Raw genomic sequence first — 16,367 nt, forward strand, 5'->3', positions numbered from 1 at the left:
GCAGAAGCTGGGTTAAATTACATTGGTTCTTTGTTTCTTTTAAAATCTGAACCACAGTTATAGCAGGCTACTGAAGAAGTTTGATCTCTTACGCAAGGAACTGCAGCTTTGTTGTGTAGAGTTACACTGTGATTGGTAGAGGAGCCTTGAGCATCAGTTGTATATACACTGACCATGTTTAAATGCTCTTGGTGACCTTAGGAGGTATGCAGTGAAACTCTGATCTCAATTTGATCTTCTGTTGGAAGTCAATTTTGTAACTGGAAGGCTTTGAAAAAAATATGCAGGCCACCATTCTGTCAGTAGAAAAATGGTGTGGTTGGTTATTTCTCAAGCTAAAGGGAGTGCTGCTTGCATCATCCAGGCTTGTAGTACATTCCTGGGGTTACTAGAGAGATCAGCTTTGCTTTGTGCTTTAACCAGCCAGAGTAGTTTGACAGATAAAACCATAATTACTTAGCGTGCTTGAGGCTGCTGAAAATTCCACCACTGATTTCAAGTTCCTTTAAGAAACTTTCTTGAAAATGAGGTTCATGCAGTTTTCTTTGCAGGCTGTACCAGGACGTAGTACATTATCTTCACCTCACTCTTTTATTTTAATCCGGTTTCACAGTCACCTTTCAGCCATTCCTTTCCTTGACTACTTTCCATCTCAGTGGCAAAATACATCATGTCTGCAGGCTTTGCTAATGTCAGGTGGGCTGCAGAGGAAAGATGGCATCTCTGGGGACCATGTGCAACATCTCTGTGAAATACTTTTGTTTTAAATGGCCAAGGAAGTGGGTATGGCAAACTCAGTTATGACCTGGAAAAAATATAAATGACTGTGCTGGATATTGCTACAGTGATCTGTTCAGGATGAAGTTCTCCAATACAGGTTTTTACCCTCCAAATACTGCCTCTGCAGAAATCCACTTATCTGTGGGCATTTATATTTTGCAGGCTAGCACCAGTATTTCATGTAATACTTTTCCAGTAAAGGAAAAAAATAATATAAAGGTTTTAGGTATTTTTCAGTAACATCCTGCAGCTTCCAGCAGATGCTGGAATATGTAAAAAAGACAAATGCTTGCCAATTGAATTTAAAGAGCAAGACTCTACTCATTACGCTTCATGGCAACGTAAATCTGCCTTTAATCGTGCCATGTGTTATGTAACTGCCTTGCTTTAAACTTGTGTTTTAAAAACAAGTAAGTAAAAGAGCATGACTGCATACCAAACCAATGATCTTTTCTTAGAACTAAATGTTAGGCTCAAAGTTATTTTTCTTTGCCAGTAGATGATGGGGTTTACTGTTCTGGATGGGACAGTACTCTTTATTTTGGAGAAGGGTATTTTGAGCTATTCTGTGTCATAATATTTTCCTAATAGGCTGTTATAAATTATTAAAGAATACGTTCCTTGAAGCCTCTGTTAAAAAGATATACATAATTGACTGAGAAACATGGATCACGAGTGATGTGAAAAATCTAAACCCAGTGTCATTCCTTCTTACTTGGTGTTACTTAGGAGTTCTATCCCATGCTTTTGTTTTTCTGCGGTCTGTCTTACTCACGTATCTTTCAAAGTTCACTCTAATTTTGAAAAGGATTTTTTGTTTAGAATGGCTGAGAGCCAAGAGTCTAGCTTAAGTCATATATGGAAAAAAATTCACCACAAAACATTCCTAACTTTTTTGTGCTGGTCCGCTATTAATTCTGGGACCAGTTCTGTTCCCATTTGAAACCCAAATGTGACAGCTCTGGACACCCATCTTCCAAAGAGATCATCCACACCTGGGCTGCAGCACTGTGTTCTTTGCTGTCAGAGAGAAACATCAGGAGAATAGTTTTCTTCAGTGGAAATTTTTCAGTTCTTGCAGACCAACCACAACATTTTGAGTTGTGGTAAATGGAAAATACTTGTCTAAAAAGGAAGGGCATACATTATATTTCTTTTTCATGGTGAGGAGACTGTGGTTTATGGGTTTCCTATGAAAAATCCATACAGATACGTTCTGCAGTAAAACATAAATTATACAGCCCCCTAAATTTTCACTGAAAAATGGCTTTGTCAGTAAATTCTTCAGCAGCTTTGCTTGAACAAAAAGTAGCTGTACTTTCACCATTCCTTAGCAATTAAACCCACATGGAGGGAAAAGCCCATGAACTGATGATGTCTCTGCCTGCTGTGCTCTGAGCTCTTTAATCTTCCTTCTGTGGCAGCCCACTATGAGACAGGTTTGCTGTAAGGTTTAACACATCTCTTAGTTTGCTGCTGGGATGGAGGCAGAGTGGTGGAACTGTGTTAGTAGCAGAGGATGGGATAGTCACATTTTGCAGAGAGCTGCCTCTTTGGACATGTCGCTGCTGCTGGTGTAGATCTGTTTTAGCATGGTCAGTATCTCCGGTATCTGTGGTAAGTCCATCGTGAAGCAAGCAGTTCAGCTGAAGTTGTGTAACAGCTGATGAGAAAGATACCTGGTTGTACTGGCCAGCACATCTATAAGTGGTACACTTGTTTGTTTCCCAGCTAGGCAGAAGGTGTGCATGGTGTGCTGTTCCTTCCTCCCCTTTTAGAAGTGTGAGACTCCACTCAGAGGCATAGCTCTGTGACAAGTTCTGCCTTTAATGCAGCTTTGGAGGGTGTTGAAACTGGTATCACAGCCCCATGGAAAGTAAAGCATCAGAAGGAGTGTGAAAGCCCCACACCTCCAAGCTTTCTCCTGGAAGCTTTGCCATGCTGAGCCACACAAGCATGCTTCCCTCCCTCAGCCTGGCACAAAGCTGTGCTGCTCTGTCAGAGGTCAGTGGGATGAGCTGCCTGGCTTCAGAGCACCCTTATGTCCTCCGAGATTTGTAAACACCAGTGAAAGACTTGCCGAATATTTTCCAGAGTCTCCTGCTGCCTTCTCTGTCCTTCCAGGTGAGACGCTCTTGTATGTGGGGCTACAGTAAAGTTTAACAGGATCTGTGGGTACCTATGGCCCTGTGACACCCTGCCAACGTCTTTAAAACATTTTTTAACAGGAAAGTTTTATATCCGAAATTTGTTGTACTCAATGCACTTCTGCCCTCCAAAAATAATATTCTGTAGTTACTGTCTGCTTCCTGAACCTTTCATGAATTCCATACTTTCCCCAAGATGACATCTACTAAGACAGGGCCTTCCAGTACCTAAAGGATCTACAAGAAAGCTGGAGAGGGACTTTTTACAAGGGCATGCCGGGACGGGACAAGGAGGAATGGCTTTAAACTAAAAGAGGGTAGATTTAGATTAAACATTAATAGAAGTCCTTTACTGTGAGGGTGGTGAGGTGCTGGCACAGGGTGCTGAGAGAAACTGTGGCTGTCCCATCCCTGGCAGTGCTCGAGGCCAGGTCGGATGGGGCTTTGAGCAACCTGGTCTAATGGAAGATGCCCCTGCCTGTGGCAGGGGGTTGAACTGGACGATCCTTAAGGTCTCTTCCAACCCAAACATTTCTATGATAAATAAAACTACTTACTAAACTACTTACTTCTGGAGCTATCAGTTTTCCTGTCCTTTGCTCAATGTTCATGTCTCATTAGCCAATGGTGACCCTCCCTTAGTAGGCATTTCCTTAATTTCTCAATTCTTCACCTTTACTAACAGTTACACAAATCTCAGAAAAATGCAGGCTATGAAAAACATATGCAGTTGTATGCTACAAATCTGACCATTCTGCAATAACATGCAAAATTCTGTTGTTACCACTAGCTTTTAGTATGGAAAATATTCTGCGTAAGCTTAATGATAGCCAGTCAGTTTAGCCATGGGAAAAAGCACATCAATTAAGGCTGCTGCCAAACTGTGTGCAGCATAACATTATATGCTCCCTGCTGCCTTCAAATGTTAATTTTTGATAATTTGGTGGAAGTTCTTTGCAATTGCAATGAGTGACTTAAAAAAAAAAAAAAAAAGGAAATAATAAACCATTTTCATAATATTGATTTTATATGATCTTTCCCTATTTTTAGAATACTACAGTTAAATCCTTAAACTTTCCTATAGCTTCTGTTTGTGGTTTGAGTGACATCCACTGAAGATGAAATTTTAGTCACACCTTTAGAAAGATTGTTACAGTACATATATTGATTTGAGGTTGGGTTTTTTTGTGTGTGATTTATTGTTCCATAAGAAAAGTACTGAATCCATCTTAGCTTTGGTCGATATTTACCTCTTGGCAATAAATCTTTATATTTATTTCCACTGAAATCCATACCAGCTTCATGTCCTGTTCTCACCTGTGATAGTTAAGTGGAGATCATACACTATATATATCCTTAAATTTACATATAATGCAAAGAATATTAGATCTGAGGTTATTTTCTCTTTGCTGACTTCATCCATATGCTCAGAATTCTGTTCTCTTTTCTGCCATTTTAAGAGCATGCTGTGTTAAAGTACTTGGCTGTGTAAATTAAGCCCTGGTTCCAGCAACTAACTGTGCAGATGACATGGCCTTTTGCACATGTGGGGGTGGTGCTTGGGTGGAGCTGCTCCAAGAACAGGAAGGGATGTGTAAAACAACAGACTGTGGGAGCAAATCCAGGCTAATCTTTGCCCTTCTTGTTACTTGATGGGGTCAAGAGATCTGTATGGCATTTAAGGTGGTATCTCATGGCATTACTTAGGCATTACAGCGAGGAGTGAATAACCCCTCATTGCTAAAGCAACCTAAACAATATTCAGACAACTCATTTTGCTGTAAAATGCTGATTTGAGAATTACTGTATTAATAGATATGGCCTCTGCTGCCTCCCTCCTTGGGTCTCTATCAAGTGCTCTATTGCTTCCTTGCACCCAGCAGTTCTACCCTATAAGAGCTGCTGGTTGGATAATGTCAGTGTGAACCTGTAGGAGCCAGCAGAGGTGTTCACAAATGTGGAGTGATGCTACCTGCAGGTTTCTGTCTCTGAATGGTGCATGACTGAAGAAGCAGTTGGGGACAGATGAAAGCAAATTCTGCTGTGATTCTCCCAAAAAACAATTTTCCAAATCAGTCATTGTCAGTTTTGCATTTTGGTTCGTTGGATATCTTTTGGAAAAAATTGCTTTTTAAAGAAAATCTACATTTTCCAATGGGAAATTTTTTTTGTGTGTCTCTTTACTTTTATTCACAGTAGTAGTAGGGGCAGAGGAGTGGTGCCACACCAGCGTCTGAGATGGAGAAATTAGGATAAAAATCATATGAGTCACTGTCAGAACTATGATGAAATGCATGCTTCTTGCCGAATCTCCTTATTTTATTCTTTCAGTATGTTTAGTATGTTGTATCACCTCTGGTATTCATCTCTATTCATGCTTTTGACCAGAGGCTAAATCAGCAAAAGAATAAGTTTAATTGCTGACATCTGACCAGCAGCAGGGTGGGAACTTGCAGAAGTGCTACTTCATAAGTGCAACTAGTAATAGTTTCCCTGGGGCTGCTAATTAGTCTAGAGAATAAGCTACAGCCATGGGTTTTGGAGGCCCCCAAGGCCATGTCTGGTGACTATCAGACATTCACTTTTCATTTTCCAAGTCATACTATAGCGGCAAAAGTAGTGAGAATGAGAGTAGGTAGTAGAGACAGGAGGACACAGTGATGCTCATTCTTCAGTGAGTGTGAAGAGTGGGGGAACAGAGGTACTTGTTAATGTCAAATATTAAAAAAGTCTGATGCCAAGGAAAAACAAACTGTAAGCATGTTTTTCATGCCTACAGTGAATAGCACATGAAGTACTCAACAACAACAATGTTCTGTTAGATATCAAGAAAGCTGTTTTGGGGGAAAGGCTGATGAAGTAATTGAATGGATCCCCTGAGCTGTGGAGCATTCAATCTTAAGATGTCCTGAAATACTAGGTAAAGGGATTTTGTTGGGTGTAGTAACAAGATAGACTCACAGACTTCTTGAAGTATATGACTAGCCTTGAGAGAATAAGGCAGGCAAATTGAAGAGGGAAAACAGTGATTTCTAAAGCAGATGGAGAGATTTCAGGTATGAATCAGCTGTGGTGTCTCAGGGTTCTAACTGATGAGTGAGCAATATATAGTTTACAGCATCTTCTTAAAATGCAAAATATTCTCAAAAAAAGCCAAATCTCTAAGAATATTTTCCTCACAGGAAAGGAGCACAAAATCAGTAGTGCTTAGAGTATAGCCAACTGAAGTTTGAGGTGGTAGAAAGCAAGTAACATACTTAGAGATAGGGATGGTTTTCATGGGATGGCACGCAACAATCAGTACTAAAAGAACCAAATCTCCTCCCTTTGTTAGAGGTTTTCTATGGAGTTTGAAATACATTAACAGGAATAGACTGCATTAGTTCTAACTTTAATTTCATTTTTTTAATTATTTTTCATTGTTCAGAGTACAGTCAGAAGACCCTGCTTGCTATTTGTTACAGCCTCAGACACGTTTCCATGAAATCCAACTAACTTTAGCAAATAATTATGAAGATTAAAGCCCTCAAGGAAAATTGCTGGTGTGTTCTGTAAACATCTGGTTGCCATTTTCAATTACAAGGACCAACCCACTGAAGGAAGCAGTTTAGTTTTTTTGGAACAGAAATGGGACACTGGGGTTTTTGTTCTTTTTCGTAGTGGAGAGTAAAGGAAATGTCAGGAATAGAGAGGTCACTAGATGCTCAGCTTTTATAAATACAAAAGTCTCTGAGAAAATTAAAGTAAATTGAAATCAGGTTCTGAAAGTGCAAACAGCCCTGTGGAGATAAGGTTAAATAAGCAGGACTGGAGATCCTAGCATGCCAGCAAAAGCACAAGATCATTCTATCATAAGTAAGTCATTTAAAATATTGTGCAAAATAATAATGGCTAGTCACAAAAATACCTTGTGGGTTACCATACAAATACATGTATATCTTCAAACCCAGCAGATGTAACTTCTCTTCCAAAAGAAGTGGTACAAATGTATAGCTGCAGTATACAAAAGTGGTTGGTTTCCTAATACAAAATATATGATATGTGAATCCTGGGCAAAATTTTGACAAGTAAAAAATGTGTTTCAGAAGCATTCTTTTTGTATGTTGTTAAGCAAGGAGCTTCCTAAACAAGTGAAATAGTTAGAAATGCAGTCCTCAGAGGGTGCTGATTTACAAGCATACTTAATGTTTGAGTTTGTTCTGCTTCCTCAAAATGAAAGTTCATATATTTTCAGGAAGAAAATGTATACCAGAAATATATACACTGTCTTGATCACTTTCTAAATTTGCTTTTAGCAATTAAGCCTGGCTGTTTGCCAGCTAGTTGAAAGTGAATGCCTAATCTTGTGCCACAGACATCATTGGTTTCAGTACAAGACAGATCAGTTTCCGACACAGCCAAATAAATACTGCTCTCTAATGTGATGATGTGGTTTCTTGTTAGAAAATCTAAATGCACCATATATTTTCCTGAACAATATGTATTCTCCCTCCTAATTATTAGCAGAACATATTCATGTTTTCTAGCTGAAGAGCACACAAATTATCTCTTTGTATCACTAAAATAAACCCTCTGTAGAACTGGACTAAAAACCCTGTTTCAGATGTACTCTTTTCCTTGAGAAAGGGAAATTTTTCCCTTTTTCATAACAAAGAATCCTTATAGGGCATTGAACTTTGTCAAATTAAAACCAAAATATAGCATTTAGTCATAAAGTTACCAAACATAACTTTCTTTCAATGTTCATTTTAGTCATATGAACAGAACATAGAGTTAGTGGAGAGTGTTATTTATTAGGCTCATTTAAAACTTACAATAATTAAAATATTACACACTTGATTGTACAGCAAGCTAAAATTAAAACTTTGCTGGAATAAATTATGTCATGTTAATAGAATCTGAAAAACACCAGTGTCCAGGCAGATGCACACATCAGCCTTAAGGAATGCAACAGTGTGTGAGTCCTCAGAAATTAGATAAATACAAGGGATTAAGGTGTAAGTATACAAGCTTTATAATACACTAGCAACATGCAAATCCTGTAAAAGAGTTTGAGGTAACGTTTTGTAACTGTGGCCTATGGATAAGAATGTAACAGCAGATAATTGTTTATTCAAGTATTTTTAAACTGCTCCCCTTTAAGAAATAAATCCCTGCTCTGACAGGGTTCAGAGACTCTGGTTTATAAATATGTATGTGTGTTCCTAAATGTCAGATGATTGTCTACTCATATAGGTACTGAGAGAATGACGGTAAGCCTAGCCAGAAGCCTGCAGCAGTCCTGCCAGAACACTCTCTCTAAGGGATTGTTGCATTACTGCTACCCAGTGTTCTGGCTGCTGGAAGCTGTGTACCCTTTTTGATGCACTCACTGGCCCTGAGCCCTGGTCAGCTGTGAGGAGTGTGTTGTCTTTCATCACTGTGCTCCCATTTTAGGTAGAGGCACTATATACCACTGAAACAAAAAACTTACTTTCTTTTTGACTTTAGCTACTATGACTTCTATTGGTTCTGATAGCAAAAAGCTTATACACTGTGTGGGCCTTCTTTGTAATCTGCAGCCAGCCCACTCCATTCCTAGGTTCAGATTCCAACTTTCTCCAGCTGCATCCACTTTCAGCTGACAGCTCTTTTGAATGCTACATCCCAAAAATGCCCCAGACACCAAAACCCACGGGTTAGAACATGTTTCTGAAATTTTCATGCACCATATTATTGTCACACTGGCTGGTTTACACCAAATGGGAAGCTTTCTTTCATGAGAGGAATGGTTATTCTACCCTTCTGATGTTCATTGTTCTACCTCAAAGTTGACTTTTCAATGTAATATTGAATATTCTTTTATTTGGTCCCTGAGGTCATCCATTTGGAGGTAATCCTAGTTTGCACAGATGCTGAAGAGAAAGGAAGCTTCTCTGATGTACTCAGAAATCAAAACTATTCCTCAGTTTCAAGTTGGTCATGAGAGCTTTCAGATTTCTAAAAAAACCCTCATATTTCTTACAGAAAACTGTACTGAAAGTGACACCCACTCTTTGATTAGAAAGAAAAAAAACCCCACATATAATCAATTTCTATCGTTTTTTGGAAGATGTGTTTCCTTACAAAACAATGTCCATTTTTCACAACAGAAGGGCAAAATACAGCAAGGATTTGTATTAAAAAGTAACAAAGGAATAGGATTGAGCAACCTTAACTGGTAGCAAGATTAAAAAATATAGTTTTAACACATTTCCTCACTGGTGACTCAAGTAATTAAAATATATTCAGACTTCAATAGAGGGAAGAACAAAAGAGCTGAGTGGTATGCGTTTTGGAAAGTTTGAAACAAATGATTCAAGGCATAAAGTGTTCCTATAACAAGCTCATTGTTGTAATGACTTTGTTTGACATGTGGGGTAATGCTTTCCAAAAGAAATATTTAGCTATAAAAAGGAGTTTAATTTTTAATTTGTCGCAACTGTTAAAAGTGTGTATGTTCATAGAATATACTGTCTTCTACACTGTGTAGATGAAAGATGAATCTGGCGGAACCGCAGTTATTTTAGATCTGTCTGTATACAGCTCAGTTGATCAGTTTTGAAAAAGGACTTTTAGTGTGAAGTGGTACATCACTGTTTGCTACAAGTTTTGGTTTTTTTAAGAGATAAAATAGAAAACCTCTCAGCATACGAGGCTGATAATCAAAATAAGAACAAGACCTAGCTAGTTTTGACCAAATCAAGAAATATTTATCTGTCCAAAAGTGAATTAGGTATTCAGTTTTTTTCCCCATCTTGCTTCAGCAAAAGTCCTCACTCCAGCTTTCACAGCCATAGTGAGGCTCAGTTTCACAGGAGTCTGCCTAGAAGTCAGCCTTCAACAAAAAGTAATTGAGGTAATGTTCTGTAAAGAGTAAGCTGAAGACAAGGACATTAAGAACAAAAAATTTTGCACATGCTAACCCTATTTTCAGTTTGAAATGAAGTGCTCTGGCTTTAGAAAAATGGTTAGAGGACCTTTGGAGAAAGCTCTAAGGATGGAAAGAAGTATTCCAGAAAGTATTTGCTCAGAAGGTAACTGTAGACTAGTTAGTTTACCTTCTTAATGACAGGATGATACGTGAAGTAGGAGAAAGCAGCAGGTTTCTTTTCGGCCCAGCTCCATGACACATCTGATTTGCATCCCAGATGTTGCGGTACACACATTTTGCAAATCTAACCATATGGGTTGTCTGTTGACCTTCAAAAGTGAGAAATCTGGGATTTTTACATTTCTTTAAATTTTTACATTTCTTTAAAACATTTGAAGAGATAATTTTAACATATACTTCAGAGTCCATGTTCCATGGACTACTATACATAGTAGTCACGATGTCTGTATCACCTACTCTCGCTACCCCATGGCATTACCAGGTGAGTACAGTTGAAAGGCAGCATATGGCGATACATAGAAAACAGTATGTGGGGTACAGCTGGAAATTTCCCTAACATTAGCCAGGACTTAATTACTGCATCACTGTCTTCTGTGGGTTTTGTCTAACTTGTAAATAAAATGGGTCAGTTCCCTAGTGCTGAGGACAAATGATGCAGTGTGGCTCAAGTCCATGTATCTAAACTGACTGAGGGTGGCCTGCTCTTTGCTGAGTTTTAGGAACTGTCACTGGCTTGAGCTGACTCCTGGGACATTGCATGACCACCCATGGAGAAGAAAACAAACACAGTGGATGATTCCAGGCTAGTGGTTGAGCCTGTTTAGTTTAGCCATTGCCTCTATTCCCAAGCTTCTCTTTTTCAGTGTCCTGATTGTTTCCTGCCTCCTCAGTATTAAGGAATCTGACACATTAATTAGGGCTGGCGTGGGATAACCAAGTGCTGTAAATGCAGTGATCAAGGGATGCCATTTGGGCTTTAAAACATCTGTCTTTATTTCTTGAGGAGGTAATCAAACTACATAATTTTAACATTGTAATTATTATCCTTATTCACTGTAATTAGAATGAGACAGGACATTAAGATAAACCCATCTGCTCTGTAGCTGCTCATCCTGAGGCTCCTATATCCATAGAAGGGAAGAAGCTGTTTTCTCAGCTCTAGCACAGTTTCTGCCCTTTAAAGTCCATGACGAATCCTCATTAGTGCCATCATTCAGAGGGCTTCTCAGCTCAGGTTCCTCATGTGCTGCTTCAGAGAGTGGGAGTGGTAGAAATTTTGGGGTGAAGCGCAGGATGAAAAATATATTCAAGCTGTCAGTTTGATTTCCTTGGCAGAACTCTTCCTCTACAGGTGCCACTTTCCCATTGAATCACCCACTGAATCTTCTTTCCAGCCTCCAGCTCATTCCATTTGTTGCATATGCCTTTCAATAAACACCTAGACTCTTCCTTGTACAAGTAGCAGGATCAGCAGGCTTTTTCATAGTCTGGTGGGGAAGATGCCTCAGTGCCTCTTGGTTTTATTGTAGCTCCTATGAACACCCTCATTCAAGTTAGAAATTGCCAAATCTGGCAGCCTGACAGAGGTGAGGCTGGTGCAGCTCTGTGCCCTCCCCTTCCAGACAGCAGTGAGGCTGGGTGTGTGCTCACAGCCAACACACACACACCCCCGTACAGCACATACACACGTACACATGAATGGCTGCACAGATCAACGCACTCAGCATTCACACAAAGAGCGCCCATGGTCTCATCCACTCTCCATCTGCATTTGTACACCTGCTTCCACTGCTGCCCCATCATGGATGCACAGGTCTCTGAGACCTGGTCCCCCTCCAGGGACTGCACTTAGGGTCCCAGAAACACATTTACACACCTGCACGTGCAAGAGAGCCCTGCTGCCAGGAATGAGTTGGCAGTGGAGTCTGATGAGAAGACAGGACAGACTGCCCTGACAGGACATGGTCACCCAAGAGTAGTAGCCAGCCCACTGCTTAGAGATGGGAAGCCCTTTTTATCCCTTTATTCCTCCTTTTCCTATGCTTGTTCCTCTTCAAAACATCCTGATAACCTTCTTTTTCCCACTTTTGGTTCCCCTGCAAAACAGTTTATGTAAGTAAATTGGGAAATGCTCCAACTGTGCCCCATGTAATGGGTCCCAAACCCTTAGGCAATGCTCTTCCCCTCCTTCCCATGGCCACAGGGTGCTTTGGGGCCCTGGTTCACTCATCACGATGGGCACTCGGCCTAAGTCTCCCCTGGTTCAGCTCAGAGGGACCAGGGCAGGGGCTTCTGTCTTTCTGACAGGGTTACTGGAATTCCCCTACCCAGTATCTTGCCTTTGTGCTCCTTTGTGTGTGTGTTTACACATGTGAAGAGAAGAGTGTTTTGTGGGCAGATCGCTGTCCTGTGATGTCCTTGGGACAAGCTGGAGGAGGGTGCTGTTTGGGCTCCTCCATCTGCTGCAATTCCTCTGGGCTCCCTGGACATGTCTGTAGATGAGCTTTTTATCACAGAACAAGTGATCACAGTGTTCCTACTCTGCTTATTCAGTGACAAAGACATGGGTTCGAAAGCTGTAACCCATGTTCTGCTTGGATTCTCACAGCAAAATACGAGAGCTTCAGGCCTAAATTCCTTTCCCGTTCTTTATCTTCCTCCTCCACCCTCACTCCCCCTATTAAAGATAATTGGAATGTTAGTAAAAGTTTCTGTAATAGAGTTCTTGAATCCTGGTGATTTTACATCAATTGACTATTGGCTTTTCATTTTACATTTCATTTATGTTTTCATTTCATCTGTGTCCAGCCAAGAGGAATTTTTCCTGTCTCCAGTGTGTTCTTCATTGTCACATGTGTTTGTTTCCCTTCCTTTACCACCATGCTCTGTCAGTGACAGAGGAACCTACCTCACACATTTAAACTGCTGCTTTTCTTTATTTTATCTGAAGTTTAAATAAAATAACTTTACAATAAGCAGTGGGAGATATTGAAAAACATTGTGAATATCAGACCAGAACAGGAGTATATGCACACAGGCAGCTCACGGTTAGGTACTCAGCTGTGACATGCATTCTTTTCAACTTTGATTTGCTGCACTCAGTCATGACAGAATCATAGAATAGTTAGGGTTGGAAAGGACTGTAAAGTCATCTAGTTCTAGCCCCCCTGCCATGGGCAGGGACACCTCACATTAGACCATACTACCCAATGCTCTGTCCAGCCTAGCCTTGAACACTGCCAGAGATGGAGCATTTGCCACTCCTTTGTGAAAACTACTCCAGTGCCTCACCACCCTCACAGGAAAGAATTTCTTCCTTATATCCAATCTAAACTTCCCCTGTTTAAGTTTTAACCCGTTAGGGACCCCTTGTTCTATCACTACAGTCCCTAACAAATAGTCCATCCCCAGCATCCCTATGGCCCCTCTTCAGATACTGGAAGACTGCTACGAGGTCTCCACACAGCCTTCTCTTCTCCAGGCTGAACAGCCCAAACTTTCTCAGCCTGTCTTCATACAGGAGGTGCTCCAGTCCCCTGATCATCCTCGTGGCCCTCCTCTGCACTTGTTCCAGCAGTTCCATGTCCTTTTTATGTTGAGGACACCAGAACCGCACACAATACTCCAGGTGAGGTCTCACAAGAGCAGAGTAGAGGGGCAGGATCACCTCCTTCAACCTGCTGGTCACGCTCCTTTTGATGCAGCCCAGGATACGGTTGGCTTTCTGGGCTGCGAGCGCACACTGAAGCCAGCTCATGTTCATTTTCTCATTGACCAACACCCCCAAGTCCTTCTCCACAGGCCTGCTCTGAGTCTCTTCTCTGTAGCTGTGCCTGGGATTGTCCTGATACATCCTTCTGCTTCATGACTGCATGCTGCTTTTTCACATGATTTTCCTCAGGGTTTACAGAACAGGGACATAGAGTTCCTCTTGTGTATAGTCTCAAGAGTTATCAGTTAGAATAATTTGGACCATGTAGGAGTGAGGATTGTCTAAAGGCAATTGTGTCACAGAGTCTTCTTCCTTGGCACAGAGCAGGACGGAGCTATTCTTCCCATAATGTATTATCTACCTGAAAGGAGGATGGAGCGAGTGAGAAACATATCTAGCAGCTTTGATTACGGTGGCCTACCTGGTGTATTAAATACAAATAAAGTAAGAATTCTGGCATTTCTGAGCAACTAGGGATGTAAACCTTGTGAACTTGCATACAAGTAGAGCATACCGTATTGGATTACTAGATGCTTTTGGTTTCTCTGAGGTTAGCTATGCAGAAAGTACCCATGTGTGGAGAGCATACCAGTTTAATCTGAATATTCATCTGAAGCATGGTATGTAAGCACAGAAATGGAATAACAGGCTTGAGTGTTTTAATTGCCCTGATGTGTTTGCCATTGGGTCAGGACTACATATTTTCATTTTGTTTGCTGTTGAACTCTACTGTAGCTCAGAGTGTATTTTGACAACATATTTTCATAGCCTGAGTTGACAGATTATGCCATGATAAAAACTGTAGATTGTTCAAGTTACAATCTATAATAAAATTCCACGGAGAGTTATTCTTAGCCTGACACAGTATCTACGCAATAAAGTAAGAAACATCTAATACACCTGTCTTATATACTGCAGTACTCGTCTCCCCGTCAGACTAATATAATCTTTGACTGTACTTTGTTTACTTTTGTTTCCACTTTTCTGCTCATTCTTTGGTTGCACAGAAAAAATATATGGATATAGTTTAATAATACTGCAAATTTTGTGCACTACCTTTGTTGCCTTACCAACAGTTATCTGGACATTTAAAAACACCACTTTAAACCATTTGCTGCAGGTCTGCAAATTCTTCTGTGGTTGCCTTTTATAGTACCGTAGTTTACTGATAGAAGAAAGGATTGTTATTCTATTGCATGACTGAATGTGATATAAAAGGAGAAAGGATTGTCTCCTTTCTTCTCAATTCTTGTATTTAAGCCTGCAATAGTTTTCTTTGGGGTTTTTTTAGAGACAGTAATCTGCCTTGAATTGTCAATTACTCCATCAAGAAAGATGGTAACTGGTTGACTTGGTAGGTAGTTCCAAGGCAGTTTTGGAGTCTGAGAACAGGTGGAAAAAGTCTTGCCAAATTTTAGAAGAGCTTGGGAGAAGCAGGTAGCTCTTGGCTTGTGACCCTCATTTATATTTGTACGCTTAAATTCTGCTTTGGGTTGACAAGAAAAGCAGGCTTGCAGCCTGGCCCTTCCTGGTATAAAGAAATCATAATAAAACAGCTTTTTTTTTTTTCAGAGAACAGTGGAAGCATAATGCCTCCCCATATGGAGTTAGGCCTAACATCTCCCCGCAGTATTTGCAGAATGGATGCAGAGCAGTCAAGCATTAGGTGAGGCACTGTGATAGGACTTCAAATGGCTGTTTCACTCCCCAACTGCTGAACTCAGATGTGACTTGGCATTAATTCTTGAGCACAGGGCAGTGTTTTGCGTTAAGCTGTAGAGACAGATGAGCTGTTCTTGGAATTAGACTGGTTCCACTTGGTTCACACCAGCTTCTCCTCCACAGAGAATGCTTCCCTTGGCACTTCAGATCCTCTTAGTTAGGGGTTAGCTGAGCCAAATAAAATTCTGATCCTCCTCAAGGAGCATGAATAGTGACTAGTGACTGTCCTCAGGATTCCTGCAGCCTTTCCCTGGCAGCCATACAGCAACTGTACAAAGTATTTTGTGAATGAATCAACTGCGTCCAACAATGTCAGCCTCATACATAGGGTGGGGTTGGTTTTTTTTACACTTATAATACTACACTGCAGTTAATGTGCCAAAACATTTCAGTCTAATTTGTCTAGTTAAACAGGTGCTATTAGAGTGGACTGTGAGTACAATCAGTTTCAAGAAGTAGCATGGAATTGTGTTAAACAGTGAGAGTTGAACATGGACAGGTGAACAGCGGCTTTCCAGTGTACTTCAGAAAATATCAGAAACCTTCCCATCTTTTCCTACACTATCTTCACGCAGTAGGGTGATCATTTCTTCGTTGTTGTCACGGTGAGTTCAAACTGGTGATAGCTCATGACTATCAAGAGCCATGCCAAAAGAAAAAATTAAATCCTTTCAATTACTTCTTTATGCGGAAAATTCCTGCATACTGAGTTATGAGACATTCCTTTAGGGAAAGCTCTACAAATGAAACAGTGATATCAAAAACTTGTAAAAGGCCGTATCATTAGCAAAGAGAAAGCATTCAGTCCAACAAGTGGCATTCTGATCTTTGCACAAGCGAGACAGCCGAGCTGCTGTAACCAGAAATAGTCTTCAAAGGATATTTTTCCCTGTAGTGTTATCAGTGAAGCTCAGATCTTCAGAGGTGTAGAATTCCCACATCCACAGAGCCCTTCACACAGCCTGCCTGATGCTGCTGCCCTCTGAGATGCTGGGGGACATAAAATCCAACCAAGAGTCCAGAGCCAGGCAGTGAGGAAGTAGTTCTGTCTTTCAGATATCTGGTAGTTCTTCCACGGTAAACTATTGACTTA

General features: G+C 40.6%; 1 protein-coding gene across 4 annotated transcripts in view; it reads left to right on the plus strand.

Moving 5' to 3' along the window:
* CPED1 (cadherin like and PC-esterase domain containing 1) overlaps nt 1-16,367 on the plus strand; it is a 158,426-nt gene that overhangs the window by 13,228 nt on the left and 128,831 nt on the right. The window contains exon 1 of one of the 4 annotated variants that reach the window (XM_065661497.1): nt 14,958-15,218. The exons of the other annotated variants lie outside the window; for them this stretch is intronic. Within the exon in view, the coding sequence (XP_065517569.1) occupies nt 15,197-15,218 (22 nt within the window). The 5' untranslated portion in view covers nt 14,958-15,196. Of the gene's footprint in view, nt 1-14,957; nt 15,219-16,367 lie in introns of those variants that run through there. 4 annotated transcript variants of the gene reach the window in all.

This window comes from Lathamus discolor, chromosome 1 (genome assembly GCF_037157495.1).
Source record: "Lathamus discolor isolate bLatDis1 chromosome 1, bLatDis1.hap1, whole genome shotgun sequence".
Taxonomy (NCBI): Eukaryota; Metazoa; Chordata; class Aves; order Psittaciformes; family Psittacidae; genus Lathamus; species Lathamus discolor.